Source organism: Oenanthe melanoleuca, chromosome Z (assembly GCF_029582105.1).
Source record: "Oenanthe melanoleuca isolate GR-GAL-2019-014 chromosome Z, OMel1.0, whole genome shotgun sequence".
Classification (NCBI taxonomy): domain Eukaryota; kingdom Metazoa; phylum Chordata; class Aves; order Passeriformes; family Muscicapidae; genus Oenanthe; species Oenanthe melanoleuca.
Genome location: NC_079362.1, coordinates 56,374,385 through 56,390,405, shown reverse-complemented (window position 1 = coordinate 56,390,405; position 16,021 = coordinate 56,374,385). Strand labels below are relative to the sequence as shown.

General features: G+C 40.7%; 1 protein-coding gene across 2 annotated transcripts in view; it reads left to right on the top strand.

Annotated features, from left to right (window-relative positions):
• Positions 1 to 16,021, top strand: part of RNF180 (ring finger protein 180) — a 71,270-nt gene that overhangs the window by 33,264 nt on the left and 21,985 nt on the right. For both annotated transcript variants that reach the window (XM_056514500.1, XM_056514499.1), the window contains exon 4: positions 14,653 to 14,878. In XM_056514500.1, the coding sequence (XP_056370475.1) occupies positions 14,653 to 14,878 (226 nt within the window). The remainder of the gene's footprint in view (positions 1 to 14,652; positions 14,879 to 16,021) is intronic.

Genomic DNA, 16,021 nt, shown 5'->3' with positions numbered 1-16,021 from the left:
AAATGCTTTATGTTACATCTTCTGCGTGAAGGCTTTAGCTTGTGTCCTTTATGATCCAAAATTAAGCGCTACCCTTGCATCGAGTGTGCTGTGAAAGTCATAAAATGAAAAGTTTGTAGCCGAACAAGTTTTATTCTTTATAAGATTGGCAGGCTTTTGAACAGTGTTAAAGTGAGCTTTGTTGCTCCAAACATGCCCTGTTTTTGCCTGAAGAACTGACATAAATAATACATCTAAAAATGCTCACAGTTTGTCAGCTACAAACTCACATTAAGGAGGCAACCAACCAAACACAATCAAATTGGATGGCATTGGTTTCCTTTGTGTGTTTCACTGTATTGGGACTTTGTCTTTGCCTGTTATGTTTCTGCCATAGAAAAGACCCTCTCTGTTCTGCTAAACTAGGACATAGCATGCTGCCCGCATTAAGGAGATGAAAATTATTAGCTAACATCAGAAAGTTTCTAAGACCCCACTTGAGAGTCCTAGGATTATGAGGGAGGCTGTTGGGTGAGATGTGTCCTCTACCTCAGTCTGCTAGGATTATTTTTATAGTAATTCCCTTTTTCCCCTCACTTTTATACTGGATGCAAAGTATGAAATAGTATCTTTGCCTAATGTCAGTATAGATAATTAAAAATGAAACAATATTTAACTAATATATTAATAGTAGTGAGCAGTGTTAGAAATCCATTGAATTTTTCAAAAAGGGGTAGATATTCTAATATCAAACTGTAGTACAGTACTTTGCCACAAAAATAAATGGCAATTTATTTTATACCACGTAGAAAAATACATGGTGTAAAATACACTGTAATTTTATTTTTGAAATACCCTTTCCTGGTGTTCTTTTTTTCTTGTGTATATTTTGAACTGTTCTTCACATGGAATCATTGTAAGCTGTGTGTTCTAGTTTCTTTATATTTCTACAAATTTCCAAACTCCTTTATGTCTTCTTGATGTCAGTCTTGCAAGTATTTTTAGGGTGTTAGCAGTGAAATTTTTAAGATGCCTTGTATTCAGATGATTAATTATTTTATTAGTGTTTGCTATCACAGCCAGATCCAAGTATTCATTATGTCATATAACTAAGTTGGGTCAAATATGTGAAGTATTAGGGCAGTTCAGTAAATCCATGTATTTTGAGAATTTTAATGAATGTAGATGGCAATTTGCTGCACGCGCAGTTAAGGTTTTTAGATAAGGTTTACCAGTGCTAAGCTAAATCCAGAAGTTCAGAGTCATTTTAGGTAAGAAAAGATGACCTTGCTTATGGTGAATTTTTTTCTGGTCTACTCTTTGAAAAATTTTAACCCTCAAACATGAATTCTGCCTTCATCTAAATAAAATCATATTATTTGGTAACATTTCTTTGTTGTAAGTAGTAACTGCTAAGATTCAATTTTCTGTTGATGTGTTGCACCAACATTTGTAGTAGCATCCTACTTTTTTAATCATGGCAGAGAAATGTGAAATAGTAGATGTTCAGCTTGATTTTTCTGTTTCGGCATCCTGCAATTCCAAAGAAAAGCTTTACACACTCTAATTTTTTTTCTTTTTTTCTGGGAGGGTTTCAGTTTCTGGAAGACTTTGTGAGATACTTCATTGTCACAGTGTGACTTTGCCCGCCTTAATATATTTAATTTCTTTAGAGACAGGACCTAGGAGTAGAGACAAGGCAGGCTCAAAACTTAAAAGGGTACAAGAAGAAATTTATTAATAACACAAAAAGAATTCAGAATAATATTCCTAGATTATTCTCTGCTCCCTTCATTCCACATTTCTTACCAACAACATACAGAGAACACTTCAGTCAGTTATCCACCCAAATAATCATTTCAGTTCACTTAAGAGAAAAAAGTTCACTTTTTAGTTATGGCTTAGGGGGTGTCTTCACCTTCACAATCTACATCCACCCGGGAAAATATTGCAGATTATGACTCTCCTCCCATTTTTTCACAGTCCTTCCAGAGCTGTGCTGTGGGTTATGTTACACTTGGGGTACCACTTTTAAAGGCAGGCTGCTGAAAAACAAAATTCTCTTCATCTCCTTCTCTATCAAATGTCTCTGTTCATATTCCAGTCCCAGAACAGAGAGAGAGAGCTCCATTTCCCCAAGGCAAAAAGTCTTCTATTCAAGCATCCAAACCTCCCAAGTATATTTCACAGTTTAAAGGAATTTTAGTGAAGTCACAATCCCCTTAGCCCACAAAAAAGGTTTTCAGCTACTTATCAGTTGCATCTTTTTAATCTCTTCCCACCAGGAACTTTATATTTATTCCGCTGACCTCTGTAGTCTCCATGCTTCATTTCTTCTCATTCAGGGGAGCTCAGGAGATCAAGAATCTTATCCGGGCATAAAGAAGTTAAAATTGTATCCAGATCGTGAAGAAAACCACATGGGCAGTTGGAGGCCTCTTCTCTCAGAACGAGGAGGGGGGTGGGGAAGGGAGAGCCTTTGGTGGCTCCCCGATCCCCCCCGCTCGGCCACGCCACGTGGAGAGTCGAGCCCGGGCCGCGTGGGGCTGCCTGGAGCCATGCGGTCGGGGAGGGGGGGTCGGGGCCGGGGCCGGGACCATGCGGCTGGGCCGGGCCCCCAAGCAAGCTGGGGCCGAGGTGCCAAGCCAGGCCCCGCAGAGCTGGGGTGCCGAGCCAGGCCTCGCAGAGCCAGGGCCAGGGTGCCAGGCCGGACCCCAGGCCGAACTCGGAGCTGGGCCAGAGCCCCAGCCAGGGACCACCGCACCTCCCGGGGGCCGGAAGCCGAAAGAGCAGTTAACTAAATCTAATGTGATTCATGAAAGCGAAATAACCTTCCATTGGTTTCCCGAGCTGTCCATCACCAAACCAGCTCTCTGATTGGTGCCAGCAGCTCACAGGGGAAGCTCCCAGAGACGGGAAAGCCCCTCCCACTGCCCAGCCCCATGGAGCCTTGCCCTGAGGCAAATCCGCCCCTCCCCCCAGCACCACAACAACACTTGAAACCAACACATTCATTAAAAGAAAAATCTGCAATATTGTAGCAAAGAGGAAAGATTGAAATCTTCAGACCCCTCAAAGGTATTGTAGGAAGGCTCATGAGAAAGGATGGCACCCTAAGATTTAAAATAGCCTCACTGTCTTCATAAATAACATCTGGGGAAAAGAAAGTAGGGTGCAAGATCTTGCTTATACAATGGAGAAAGTTTATGCCTTGCATAAAATATAGTGTCGATGTTTCAATAGCTGTTCAGGGAATGTGGTTTGCTCTGCATAAAGTAAAGTGTTTATAGACATGTATATGAAGTTACTAATAATTACAGAAAAATGCGTGCATAAAAAATTTTTCAGTTATGCCATGAAACAAAAAAGTAAGCAATCATTTCTGCTCTGTTTATCAGACAGAAAAGATAACAGCAGCTTAATTTAAGTATCTGGAAAGTGAATATATTCAGGTATCAGAGTACTAACAGCTGACCCCTTTGAATCCATCCATGTTTAGCACTTCCAGATTGTGGCATCTGATAGTTACATTTGAGGAAAGTAAGCTTTTGTACTATTTGGATGATTTTGGATATGACTAAATAAAATACCAAGGAAGGAATGTACTGCTAATTTCTGACTGTTGCCAATACAGAACCATAGTGCATAATTGTATTTCTGATGAACTTTCTAACAAAGTATCATGAAGTTTAAGAGCTGAGGAGAAAAGGATTAATCAAACTGAGTATCTAGATATTATTTGTCAGAAAAAACTCAATATGCACAACATTTGGGCTGCATCTTGTTACTGCAGGTCCACCTGGATTATTTTTTTCTACAGCTCAGGATCAAATTTCAGTGTCAGTCTCTAAAAGTTGCATGAAAAAAAGAAACAACAGGGACGTTGTTTTTTTTCTATTGCTGCATGAGGACATCTGAAACACTTCTGGTTGTTTATTGTTTTAATTTAGCATTGCAATGTCTACTACAGATGGATTACAAACTACAAGTTTTACTGAGTCAGATAATTATGTTATGAAAAAGGAGATAAAGTCTTTGTTGTTGGTTGCTCTTAGAGTCTTAATCTTAAAAAATTTTATATTTTTAAAAGTGTCATTTACAACTCTGAGAAAATCTCCAGAAAAGCAATTCAGCTTCTGTAGGAAATCAAACAGATTCGTACTTCATGTAAGTTTGTAGTAATAGAAAATATAATGTAATTTTCCTGAGTTTTTTAAGTAGAAACAGATATTTGTGTATTTTGGTGATTTGTTTGTTTGCATTTTAAGGGAAAACTGTCTATTAATTTTTCAAGTCATCCTGAACTGCATAAGACGTGAATTAAAATATTTGATTCTGATGGAACTAGAAGGTATAAAAAATTAAGCAACAGTGATGTAATTTGATTACCTAAGTTTCTCAGATATATTCTTTTTTAAAACCTTCTGCTTATCTTAATTTTCCTTCAGGGCAATTGAATGCTGAACTCTAAACATTGTTTAATGGTGGAGTCTATTTAAGTAATCAATATTTAAATTGTTTTTTAAAACCTTGGCCAAGACACTTTAAATAGGTGGCCTGATTGTTCTAAGGAAGATGATCACCCAGTTGCTCCAGCCAGGTAAGGAAATTTTTGGAAACTGGGACAGTCCTTTAATTGTCTAAATATAACATTAGGTTCCTAATTTTAGGACAACTTGTTTTAAAGCAATTCATGTCACTAGGTGAATTTTTTTTTAAATTTGATATCTCACAAACTATAGCTCAGTTGTGGAAACAGAGGATACTTGCAGATTCATAACTCTTGGTTTTGGGGTGAATGGTAAGCTCAATCTAAGGCACACAGTGGTCACCCACTCCAGAAAGAAGGATGTCACATTCCACAGGTGTCCAAAAGAAGGGTCAGAGTTGGTCATACCATAATGTACATCCTGGTAAACAAAGATAAAAGCAGAATTAGTTTATCTGGATTAAATACCTTCTTTGGTCATAGTTGTTATGAATCCTAAGTAAATTCTCTTCTATCTCATGAATAAAACACAAGAATTTTGTGACTTCTAACTTAGCTTGTGCTGGAAACATATTATTACTGTATTAATAAAATTTGAGTGATCATGTAACCACCACAGCTGATGACTGAAGGGATAGTCATGGCTACATAATAGTACTGAGGAATTAGTTTAAAAATAATTTGAAGGAATTTTTGAAAAACCTGTTCTGGGAGCTCAGTTCACCAAACTTACCTTTCTATCCCAAATGGTAAGAAGTCTTCTGTAGCTAACAGCCAAAAACTCTGCATAACTCTCATTATGTTGATCTTTTGCTGATTGCTATCAGACAAATCTTGGTAGTTACTGTAGACTTTATAAGTAGAAGGAACTTTACCTTGGAGCAGGCAAATGCCAGAGCGGTGAGACTGGTAGGAGACTAAAAATCTGTACATTTATTCTTACTATTTTGGAAAGTGGGGTTCCGCAAATGGAGTGACATTGAGTTATAAACAGTTTATAAATGCTGTTCAGAACGGGGCAAACCTCCACATCGGACCAACAGTCTTCCATATTTCCTACTACACCTTCTGCTGTACAGTGCTGGGGAGGAGACCTTTGTAAATGGTAAGAGTCAGTATTCTTTACTAAGTGCTGTTTCATGCATCACTGTAATTTGCCTTAAATTTATACTGAATGACAAGAAGCATTTCAGATGCGTTCTTTCCTATACTATACTTATGTAAAGCTGCCAAAATGTGGCAGCACTGTTCAAGACATTATTTTACAGATATTTTCCATAAAAGTGTTAGCATATACTTTCACACAAATCCTAGAAGAAGAATGAAAAAATAAGCATTTGTCTGTTTTTTCAGTGCTGCAAATGTTTTTATTAAAATAAAAAAAAACCAAAACAAACTGTTTTTGCACGTATAAAATTAATACTAAAGCCAAAATATTTTTTTGATTCCTCATCTCAGTGTGTATGTAAATTGACAGTACTATGTCTTTTCACCAGGAACCTGAAGAACTACGAGTTTGTACTAGAGAGAAATTGTACTCTCACTGTACTACAGAATGACAGAATCACTAAGTTGGAAGAGACCTCCAAACTCATTGAGTCCAACCTGTGCCCTAACACCTCAACTAAACCAACCACCAAGTGCCACATCCAATCTTTTTTTAAACATGTCCAGGGATGGTGACTCCACCACCTCCCCTGGCAGGCCATTCCAGTACTTTGTTATTCTTTCCATAAAAAACTGTTTCCTAATATCCAGCCTATATTTCCTTTGGTGTAGCTTAGGACTGTGTCCTCTGGTAATGTCAGTTGCTGCCTGGAGAGAGAGACCATCCCCTACTTGACTACCTTTCAGGGAGTTGTAGAGAATATAAGGTCATCCCTAAGTCTCCTTTTCTCCAGGCTGAACATCCCCAGCCACCTTGGCCACTCCTCACAGGGCTTGTGTTCCAAGTTCCTCACCAGCCTTGCTGCCTCCTCTGGATGCTCAAATGTCTCAAGGTCCTTCCCAAACAGAGTGCCCAGGACTGGACACAGCACTCGAGGTGTGACCTCAGCAGTGCTGAGCACAGGGGAAGAATGACCTCCCTGCTCCTCCTGGCCACACTATTCCTGATACATGCCAGGGGCCATTGGCCTTCTTGGTCACCAGGGCACACTGCTGGCTCATGTCCAGTCAGCTGTTGACCAGCACCCCCAGGTCCCTTTCTGCCTGGGCACTGTCCAGCCACACCATCCCCAGCCTATAACATTGCAGAGGGTTATTGTGGCCAAAATGCAGGACTCAGCACTTGGACTTATTAAACCTCATCCCATGGGACTCTGCTCATCCATCCAACTGTTCCAGGTCTCTGTGCAGAGCCCTCCTACCTTCCAACAGATTGACACACAGTCCCAGCTTAGTGTTGTCTGCAAATTTACTAGTGAAAGACTCAGTACCCTCATCCATGTCATCAATAAAAACATTGAACAGAACTGGCCCCAGCACAGATCCCTGTGGGACACCACTGGTGACTGATCCCCAGCTGGATGCAGCACTGTTCAGCACTCTCTGGGCCTGGCCATCCAGCCAGTTCCTAACCCAGCACAGAGTGCTCCTGCCCAAGCCATGGGCTGCAGCTTTTCCAGGGGATGCTGTGAGAGACAGTGTCAAAGGCCTTGCTGGAGTCCAGGTACCAACATCCATAGCCCTTCCTGCATCCACCAGTGGGCAACGTGGTCATAAAAGGAGATCAGGTTGGTCAAACACAGCCTACCCCTCCTACACCCCTGCTGGCTGGGTCTGATGCCCCAGCCATCCTGTGAGGGCTGTGTGATGGCACTCAGCATAAACTGTTCCATTACCTTACCCAGTACTGGGGTCAGGCTGACTGGCCTGTAATTACCAGGATCCTCCTTCCTATCCTTTCAGTGAATGGGAGTCACATTGGCCAGCTTCCAGTCACCTGGAACCTCCCCAGTGAGCCAGGACTGGTAAATGATGGAGAGTGGCTTCACAAGCTCATCTGCCAGCTCCCTCATCACCCTGGGATGGATCCCATCTGGTCCCATAGACTTATGAACATCCAAGTGGCTCAGCAGTTCTCTGGCTGCCTCCTCCTGGATAACAGGGGGACCATTCTGCTCCCTGACACCACCCACCACCCCAGGAGGACAGCTGTCCTGAGGAGAAGCCATCTTTCCACTAAAGACTGAGGCAAAGAAGGCATTAGGCACTTCTGCCTTCTCCTCATCCCCAGTTGCTAAGTTCCCTCCTGCATCCAATAGAGAACAAAGGTTGGTTTCACCCTTCCTTTTACCATTAATGTATTGGTTAAAAACATTTTTTATTCTCCTTTACAAAAGTTGCCAAATTAAGTTTGAAATGTAATTTTTTTCTACATACCCTAGAAACCCCCTAAATAATACCTGTGAGAGCTGACCCTCCTTCCAAAGATGATACATCCTCTTTTCATTCCTAAGTTCCTTCAAAACCTCATTGCCCATCCAGGCTGGACATTTGCCTCATGGACTCATCTTTCAGCACACAGGGACAGTTTGTTCCTGTGCTCTCAAGATCTCTGTTTTGAAGCACTCACCTTTCCTGAGCTCCTGTTTTTTTTAAGGGCTGCTTCCCAAGGAGCTCTCTGAATAAGTCTCCTAAATAGGCCAAAATCTGCCCTCCAGAAGTCCAGTGTAAAAGTTTTATTGATGCTCCTCCTGATTTCACCAAATACCAAGATCTCTATAATTTCATGATCAGTGTCCCAAGCGACCTCCAACCACCACATCTCCCACCAGCCCATCTCTATTTACAAACAACAGGTTTAGCATAGTCCCTGCCCTGGTGGACTCTGTCACCAGCCGTGGCAAAAAGTGTCTGTGTTATCCTCCACACACTCTAAAACTTCCTGGACTGCTGCTTTTCTGCTGTATTAAGTTTCCAGCAGATGTCTGCTAGGTTAAAGTCACCTACAAGAACAAGGGCTGATGATCCTGAAACATTCTCCAGTTGTTTATAGAATAAGTTGTCCACCTCTTCTCCCTGGTTGGTGGATGATAACAGACTACCAGCAGGATGTCAGCCTTGCTGGCCTTCCCCTTAATTCTTAGTGGCCAAAGGCATTCAGCTTCATCATCATTGGTTTCATTACCCATGGCATCAAAAGCCACCCTAATATAAAGGGTCATCCCTCCACCTCTTCTCCCTGTCCTGTCTCTTCTGAAGAGCTTGTAGCCACCCAGTGCAGCACCCCAGCTGTGTGAGTCGTCCCACCACGTTCCTGTGATGGTGACTACACCACAGCTTTGCTGTTCCACCACAGCCTCCAGCTCTTGGTGTTTGTTACCCCTGCTGTGTGCATTGGTGTACATGCACCTCAGCTGGGTGACTGATTTCACCCCTAGCTCAGGCTTACCACCCTTGGGCCTGCTTCCAGAGAGCCCAGCTGCATCCCTTCCCCCTTCAAACCTAGTTTAAAGCCCTCTCAACGAGTTCTGCCAATTCATGAGCTAAAATCCTTCTGCCCTTAACAGAGAGATGGAGCCCATCCAGTTCCAGCAGGGCAAGTGAGAGGTGGCTTCAGGTGTAGATAGCAATTGTTTTGCTGTAACAAAAAACAACAATTCATTTACTACTTTAGGACTCTAATTTGACATTCCAGTTCCAATGTGTTTGTAAATCTGAGCAGAATGTTAAACACTACTGACAATGCCAATTCTGTATTGTTTCTGTTTCCAAAATGTAAAGGACATATGTAATACCAAAAGGAGGAAGAATAATCTCGTTTTTCCCCCTAGAGCTTCTGTAAAAAAAAGATAAGAAGTTGTTAAAAATAAGTTTTCTCTGCATGGAATTCATACCAGAAGGACCAACAGATCATTTTATCTATCATTGAGGAATCTTATCAAGTTCCACCTGAACAAGAGGAAAAACTTCTTCACTGTGCAGGGGAGCAGACACTGGAGCAGGTTGTGTGGAGAGGTTGTGAGTCTCCCTCTCTGGAGATACTCAAGAACTGTCTGGTCACAGTTCTTCACCGTGTGCTTTGGGATGACCCTGCTGGAGTAGGGAGGTTGATTAAAATGATCCACTGTGGTGCCTCCTAACCTGACTCATCCTGTGGTTCTGTGATTCTGAACAGAGGACATGGCAGTAGGTAGCTCCACAGAGCTGCGTAGGTGACTTGACTCTGCTTTGAAGTTTTTTTGCTTGCCTTTGATTTTTTTTTAAATGTTGTATGGGGAGAAATTTAGAGTGCAGGGAGTTTAGACTCAAGTCATTTATTTGTAAGGATGTTTAAGCCATAGGCATTGATCTCTCTACCCTATTATGATTTTTCTGTTTCAAGCTTAGTTTTGTCAAAAACTTGAAAATATGTCCTTTGTATTCATTATACCAGTCAACTGAAACAGGGCATTCAAATGCATACAAATCCTGGTGTACCTGATTTGGAAGAACTTCTGCTATTATTGCTAGCAATATTTTTGGTAGGGTTTTTCTTCATTTTAACACAGGATTCATTTTTTTTTTTCTGTGTTTACTTTTGAAATACCGCTAAAAGTCCCTAATTTATTCTACAGAAATGAGGCTAGATAAATTCTGTTTGAAGCAACAGAACACCTAAAGATTTCCCCATAGCAGTGACAGTTACAGTCTCTATTCCCAATATACCTGTCAATTTTAAGAAATTTTCAGGAAGCAATGTACCTGATGTAAAAACCCTTCTGCCAATTTATTTGTAATTGACTAAGAGGTTCAAAAGTTGTTATGGGACAATGTAAATCTGTTGATACTTTTGTCCAGGAACAACCAAGAAGCATTTATATATTTTTGTTCTCTTTTTTGTATAAAACAATATCAATATTCGTTCTTTGTCACTTTTTCAGACCTGAGGTGTATGATTCCAATTCCAATTATAATTGAAGACTTAAAGTCTGGTTTAGAGCTGCAAATCATTCTAGAGGCAGTTTTCTTTGCATGATAATCATGTATTAGAACTGATTTTTCCTCATCATTCCTTTCAACTGCAGATATTTTTGAGCTTATAAAGCATTCTCAATAGGTCAGTTTGAAATGAAGGATTTTGCAAGTTGTTTTTTCTTCATAATGTGGTACTTTGTTCATACTTTAATCCTGTAAGAAAACTATTCTCGTTTATACTTGTTAAGTTTTCATACACAAAAGCCCTGGCTCTAGTAATATATATAAGCACCACTTACTTGCAAACCAAAAAAATAATGACTGTTGGAATTATTGTGCATTAAGTTCTTGCATATGGAAGTTGCTTTGGTTTTAGCTTTGCAGTACTGAATAATGCCACGTGCGTACAAAGGTTGTTTGAAAAGGGGCACAAAGTTGTAGGAAAGGCATCTCTTCCACTAAGAAAATTAGTGCTAGCTAGATCTTGTTTGCATATTAGAATAATTTTTATTTCTCTAATTGCAGTCCATGCATCTTACCATGATTACAAACTCTTCTCACAACATACCATTACCCATGAGTCCTCAGCAGTTTTGCCTCTAGCTCTCTTAGTTAACTTGATTGCCATATGAAAGACATTTGTCTTGCAGTCAGCTCCTCTGAGACTCGTGGTATACTTTCTTTCCAAACAGTGCTCATCAAAATCAGTTAACAAAAGCTTTCTGTTCCCTATATTTTGTTTTTGTCCTAGATTTTAGTTAGGATTTTGACATTACATAGGATCGTAGAGTCATTTAGGTTGTAAAAGACGTTTAAGATCATGAAGTGCAAACACTAACCCAGCACTGCCAAGCCCATGTGGCAGGGTCAGAGGGGACTGTTACTTTCACAATGTAATAATGTTTCCTGATTTTTGATGAAGTCATAGGTCATGTGATTACCTGAGATTACTTTACAAATTATTTTCCACTTTTTTCCAAAGACAAGGTGTTATGGAGCTTCCTCCATTCTAAAATTGGAATTCTATTCTATTAAATTCTATTACCCTTTGCCATTCTCTTCTGCTGTGGATTCTCTGTGCTGTAGGTGTAGGAACAGTCTGGCTTAAACAGTTTTACTGATAGTTGTAATACTCCAGTATTTCACGGTGACTTAAGATCCTTTCCAGTAGCATGGAAGTAATAGTCCCAAGCTGTTCCTGTCTGTGACTAGCTTCTGTGGATATTAGTCCAGCCAGACCTATGCTTCCTGCTTATCAATGCAGCCCAGTTGCCTCTGTAGTAAATTTCAGTACACACCAAAGTTTTCTGCAGCCTTGTCAAGTGGAGAAAATCAAACTGGAGTATTAAGTTATAAGGTAAGAGGCACTCAGTTACTGACATTCATGGTTGTACTAGAGCTTGCATTTGGACAGTGGTAAACTGAAACTATCTCCATGCATTTTTGGCACAGCAACTCAGAATTTACAAGCCCTCTTGGCACATAATATCCTGGAAAGTGCTAATGCAAAGAATAAGGTAGATTGACAGGACAAGTGTTTGTCCAGAACTGACAAATCCTGCATAAATACTTATTCTCTGTATTTTTAATACAATCCACAGTACCCATACTGTTAGCAACTTAATGATTATTTGCAGAATTCAGTATCTCCCATAGAGAGAGATACTCTTTGAGAGTAATGAGAGACATATAAATCCAAACCAGTATAAGCCATAAATGTAATCTTTCTTGAAACATACAGAGATTCCCATACCTACAGTAACCACAATATTAACAATTGCCATTAACTTTCGATGCCAGTGTCAGGCAGTAGTGGTCTGTCATAGCCTGTGAGCACCAAAAGTGGCCTCTGTAATACATAGTGTGGTGGATTGACCCTGGCTGGATTCCAGGCACCCACCAAAGCTTCTCTATCACTTGCCACCACAGCTGCACAAGGGAGGCAAGGATTTGGAGTTAGAGTGTGGGAGAAGAGCATGAGAGAAGAGTTTTGACACTCAGCAGTGTATTAATATGCTCCTGGCTTGGTTTTTCCTAGTGTATCTCTTGGTTTTTGGATTATATTGGCTTCTGTGAGCTGTGAAACAGAAACAAAGGGGGTGGATAGAAGGGGCAGAGCATAGTAAATTTCTCCTGAGTGTCTCCCATAAAGAGAAAAAATTGGCTGCTTCTTTAAGCCAGTATTCTCATTCCAGTCAGGATAGGCTTAACTTTTGCAGTAGCCAGGACAGGGCATGGCTAAGACCTGGGAGGATTGTTCTACTATACCTCATGGGATCAGTGGAAGGTAGTCTCTTCCAAAGAGAAGGGCTTCATTCCCGTTGAGTAAGTGTGGTGTGGTTCTGAGCTGGAGGGAGCAGCTGGATACCTTTGGTTCCAAGCTGGAGGGGCCAGTCAGGTAGCGCTGGTTCAGAGCCAAAGGAGACAATGGGATATTTATCTGTTGTCAGCGGTTTCCACAGTGAATAATATACTCTCTACCTTTAGTATTGTTACTGTTACTATTCATTTCCTTATCTCATTGCCATTCCCAGTAAATTGTTCTTGTCTCAACATGTGATCTTTATCTTTTGTGCCTCCAAGTCTCCTCTCTAGCCCTACGAAGAGGGGAGGAGGGAGCGGGTGATTGCCACATGGTTTGGAGAAGTTTAGTGGGAGCACTAAACTGAAGAGTAACATTCCTAAATCATGACAGCCAAAAAAAACCTGGGATGCCATTAATACCAGATCTTCAAATTACTTGAAAAGGTTTAGTCATCTTACAAGAGCAGAACAGGAACATGGCAATGCACACAAGTTGTTACGTTCATATGGGATAAACACCATTTTAGAAGTCCCACTATGTCTTCCTGCAAATGTAGCAGTGCAAGGAAATTTGAAGCACATGTCCTGACAAAAGCAAGCAATTACCAAAGATGGTAGGAGTTCCTAGACTTTCGACTCTAAAGTTTATATTATGCTTTGTAATAATAAAGTTGTGGCTTGTTTCAAACTCATTCTTGTTGGAACACGCCCTTCACAAATTACTTTTCAAAGGCAGAACAGTCCACAGTTTATTTAAAGAGATTTTTATTTTGTTCTGCCTTTCTTGGCAAAGTAAAGGTATTTTCACATCTGAAGGATGGGGTGCCATCCAGAGGAGCATGGACAAGCTAAAAAAGTGAGTGTATAGGAATCTCATGAGGGTTTAATAAGATGAAGCAAAGTGTGCTATACCTGGTTGGAGGAAGGCTGAGGCATGAAGGGATCAAGAGCAGCCTGGAGAGAAAGACTTGGGGGTGCTGGTGGGTGAGAGGCTGGACATGCCCCAGCCATGGGCACTGCCAGCCCAGAGAGCCAAACGTGTGCTGGGTGCATCCAGAGCAGAGTGGGCAGCAGGGCAGGGAGGGGATTCTGCCCCTCTGCTCTGCTCTGCTGAGACCCCACCTGCAGTGCTGCACCCAGCTCTGGGGTCCCAGCACAGGAAGGACATGGACCTGCTGGAACAGGTTCAAACAAGGTTCAGAAAAATAATCAGAGGGATGGAGCACCTCTCTTATGAGGAAAGACTGAGTATTTGGTTTGTTCAAAGTTTGTTGTGGTTTATTGAGTATTTGGTTTGAATAGAGAAGGCTTAAGGGTGACATAATTTTGGCCTTTCGGTTCCTGAAATAAGCCTACAAGAGGGATGGAGAGAGACTATTTACAAGGGTGTGTAGTGATAGAGCAAGGGGGGATGACTTCAGACTGGGGTAAGTTTAGATTTGATTTTTGGTAAAAATTCTTTACTGTGAGGGTGGTGAGGCACTGGAGCAGGTTGTCCAGAGAAGTTGTGGATGTGTCATTATTGGAAACGTTCAAGGCTGGCTTGGATGGAGCTCTGATCAGCCTGGTCTAGTGAAAGGCACATGGCAGGAGGGTAGGAACTAGGTGATCTTTAGTGATCCTGTTCAAACCACACCATTCTATGTTTCTATGAGTTTTGTAATGCAGATTCATATAAATCATTAAAATCCACTTTAAAAGAAGAAATCTGATCATAATAGTTTTACTCAGCCTTTTTGGTTTTGTTACTTCCTTCTTTTACTGCCTTGTGATTTTTAATCTTTCCCACAGTGGACTTTTTCTGACATTCCTGTTTTATGTTTCATCATCTAGTTAAAAGTAACCTGTCTTAAATTTAAGAATATCATCTGTGTGTACTATCTTCTTAAGCATCACTGAAAATGACGTTCCAGACAATTGGTCTAGCAAAAGGAGTTAAGAGCTAAATGTGAAAATATGTTCTGTTTTTCTTCTTGCAGCCTGCAAATGATCACCTGCATACAGATGATGAGCATGAACTCAGAGGAGATAAAGAAAGCTATCTCTGTGCTGTGTGTCTGGATGTTTATTTCAATCCTTACATGTGCTATCCATGCCACCATATCTTTTGTGAGCCTTGCTTAAGGATGCTTGCCAAAGACAATCCAACCAGCACTCCATGTCCACTGTGTCGCACTACAATTGCCAGAGTCTTTTTCCAAACAGGTATAAAAATGAAAATTTTTACACGTAGAAAAATATTTGTACTTTTCCTTCCTGTATGCATTCAGAACAAAGTTTGGTAATGTTAATCCACTGTGAGATTTTATTTACATTTGACTCCTTCTAAGAACATTCCATGCAGGTTCTCTTCATTGTCAAGAAGCTATTTGGGACATGTACTTATAAACTTTTTATTTTGCAGGTGAGATTATGATAGTTTTATTTTCTGGTAGAATTCTGGTATATTTCTTTTGTTTCTTCTTCCTGAATAATAACAAGCTCCAAACATAATAAACATTTCTCAAACTATCCTATTAGAATTTTTTTTAATTGCTCACTTAATGACACATGATTGATTTTAATTGATGACATTAAATTTGGACACAAGTGCAAATAAAGGCTGGCAGAGCCCTTGATAATCTTCTTGATAATCTCCCATCTTGGCCTCTTATACCTTCATCTCTAGTGTTCCTTACTCTTAATAGTAGGAAAAATATGGTGGGTAGGGGTTGTTTGGAGTCAGATTGGGTATAGAAATAGAAGAGGGTAAGTAGTCCTGCAGATAGAATATCTGGAACAGCGTGAGTCAGTCTTTTATGTCCAAAGCTTATATGGTAGATTCAAGTACCATTGATAAAATTGCACTGTGGTATCTGGAGTTAGGTCATTTACAGCACTTAAAACTGTGCACAGACAGATCACAAAGTAATGGAAATGACTCAGTCATGCAGGAGTGTTTGTTTCATTTTAGATGCTACAGAGATCTTGCAGAGATCCTCTTAAGCTGTTGTGAGTGCTGTGATGATGACAGGTTAGGCATGCAGACTGAAGTATGATTTCACATTGATCAGTAGAGCTGCCCACCTTCTGTTTCTGGTTGTGCACAGACTCTGTCTCTGTACAGGCATAACTTGATATGATTTGATGGCAGGTCGGTTTGAGGAACTGACTGGGATAAATAAGGTAAATTTGAGTGGGAAGAAGGCATTTTTCATATGAACCTATTGCCCCAAGATGATTCACTGAGCAGCTGCTGGTGGCCAGGGATAGAGACTGGATATCCCTGCATTGACAGCACTGCAGCAGAGAAAATGGATGGAAAGCTGCAGCCTGAGCACTCTCAACCCCCTGCCTGTCTCATGTATA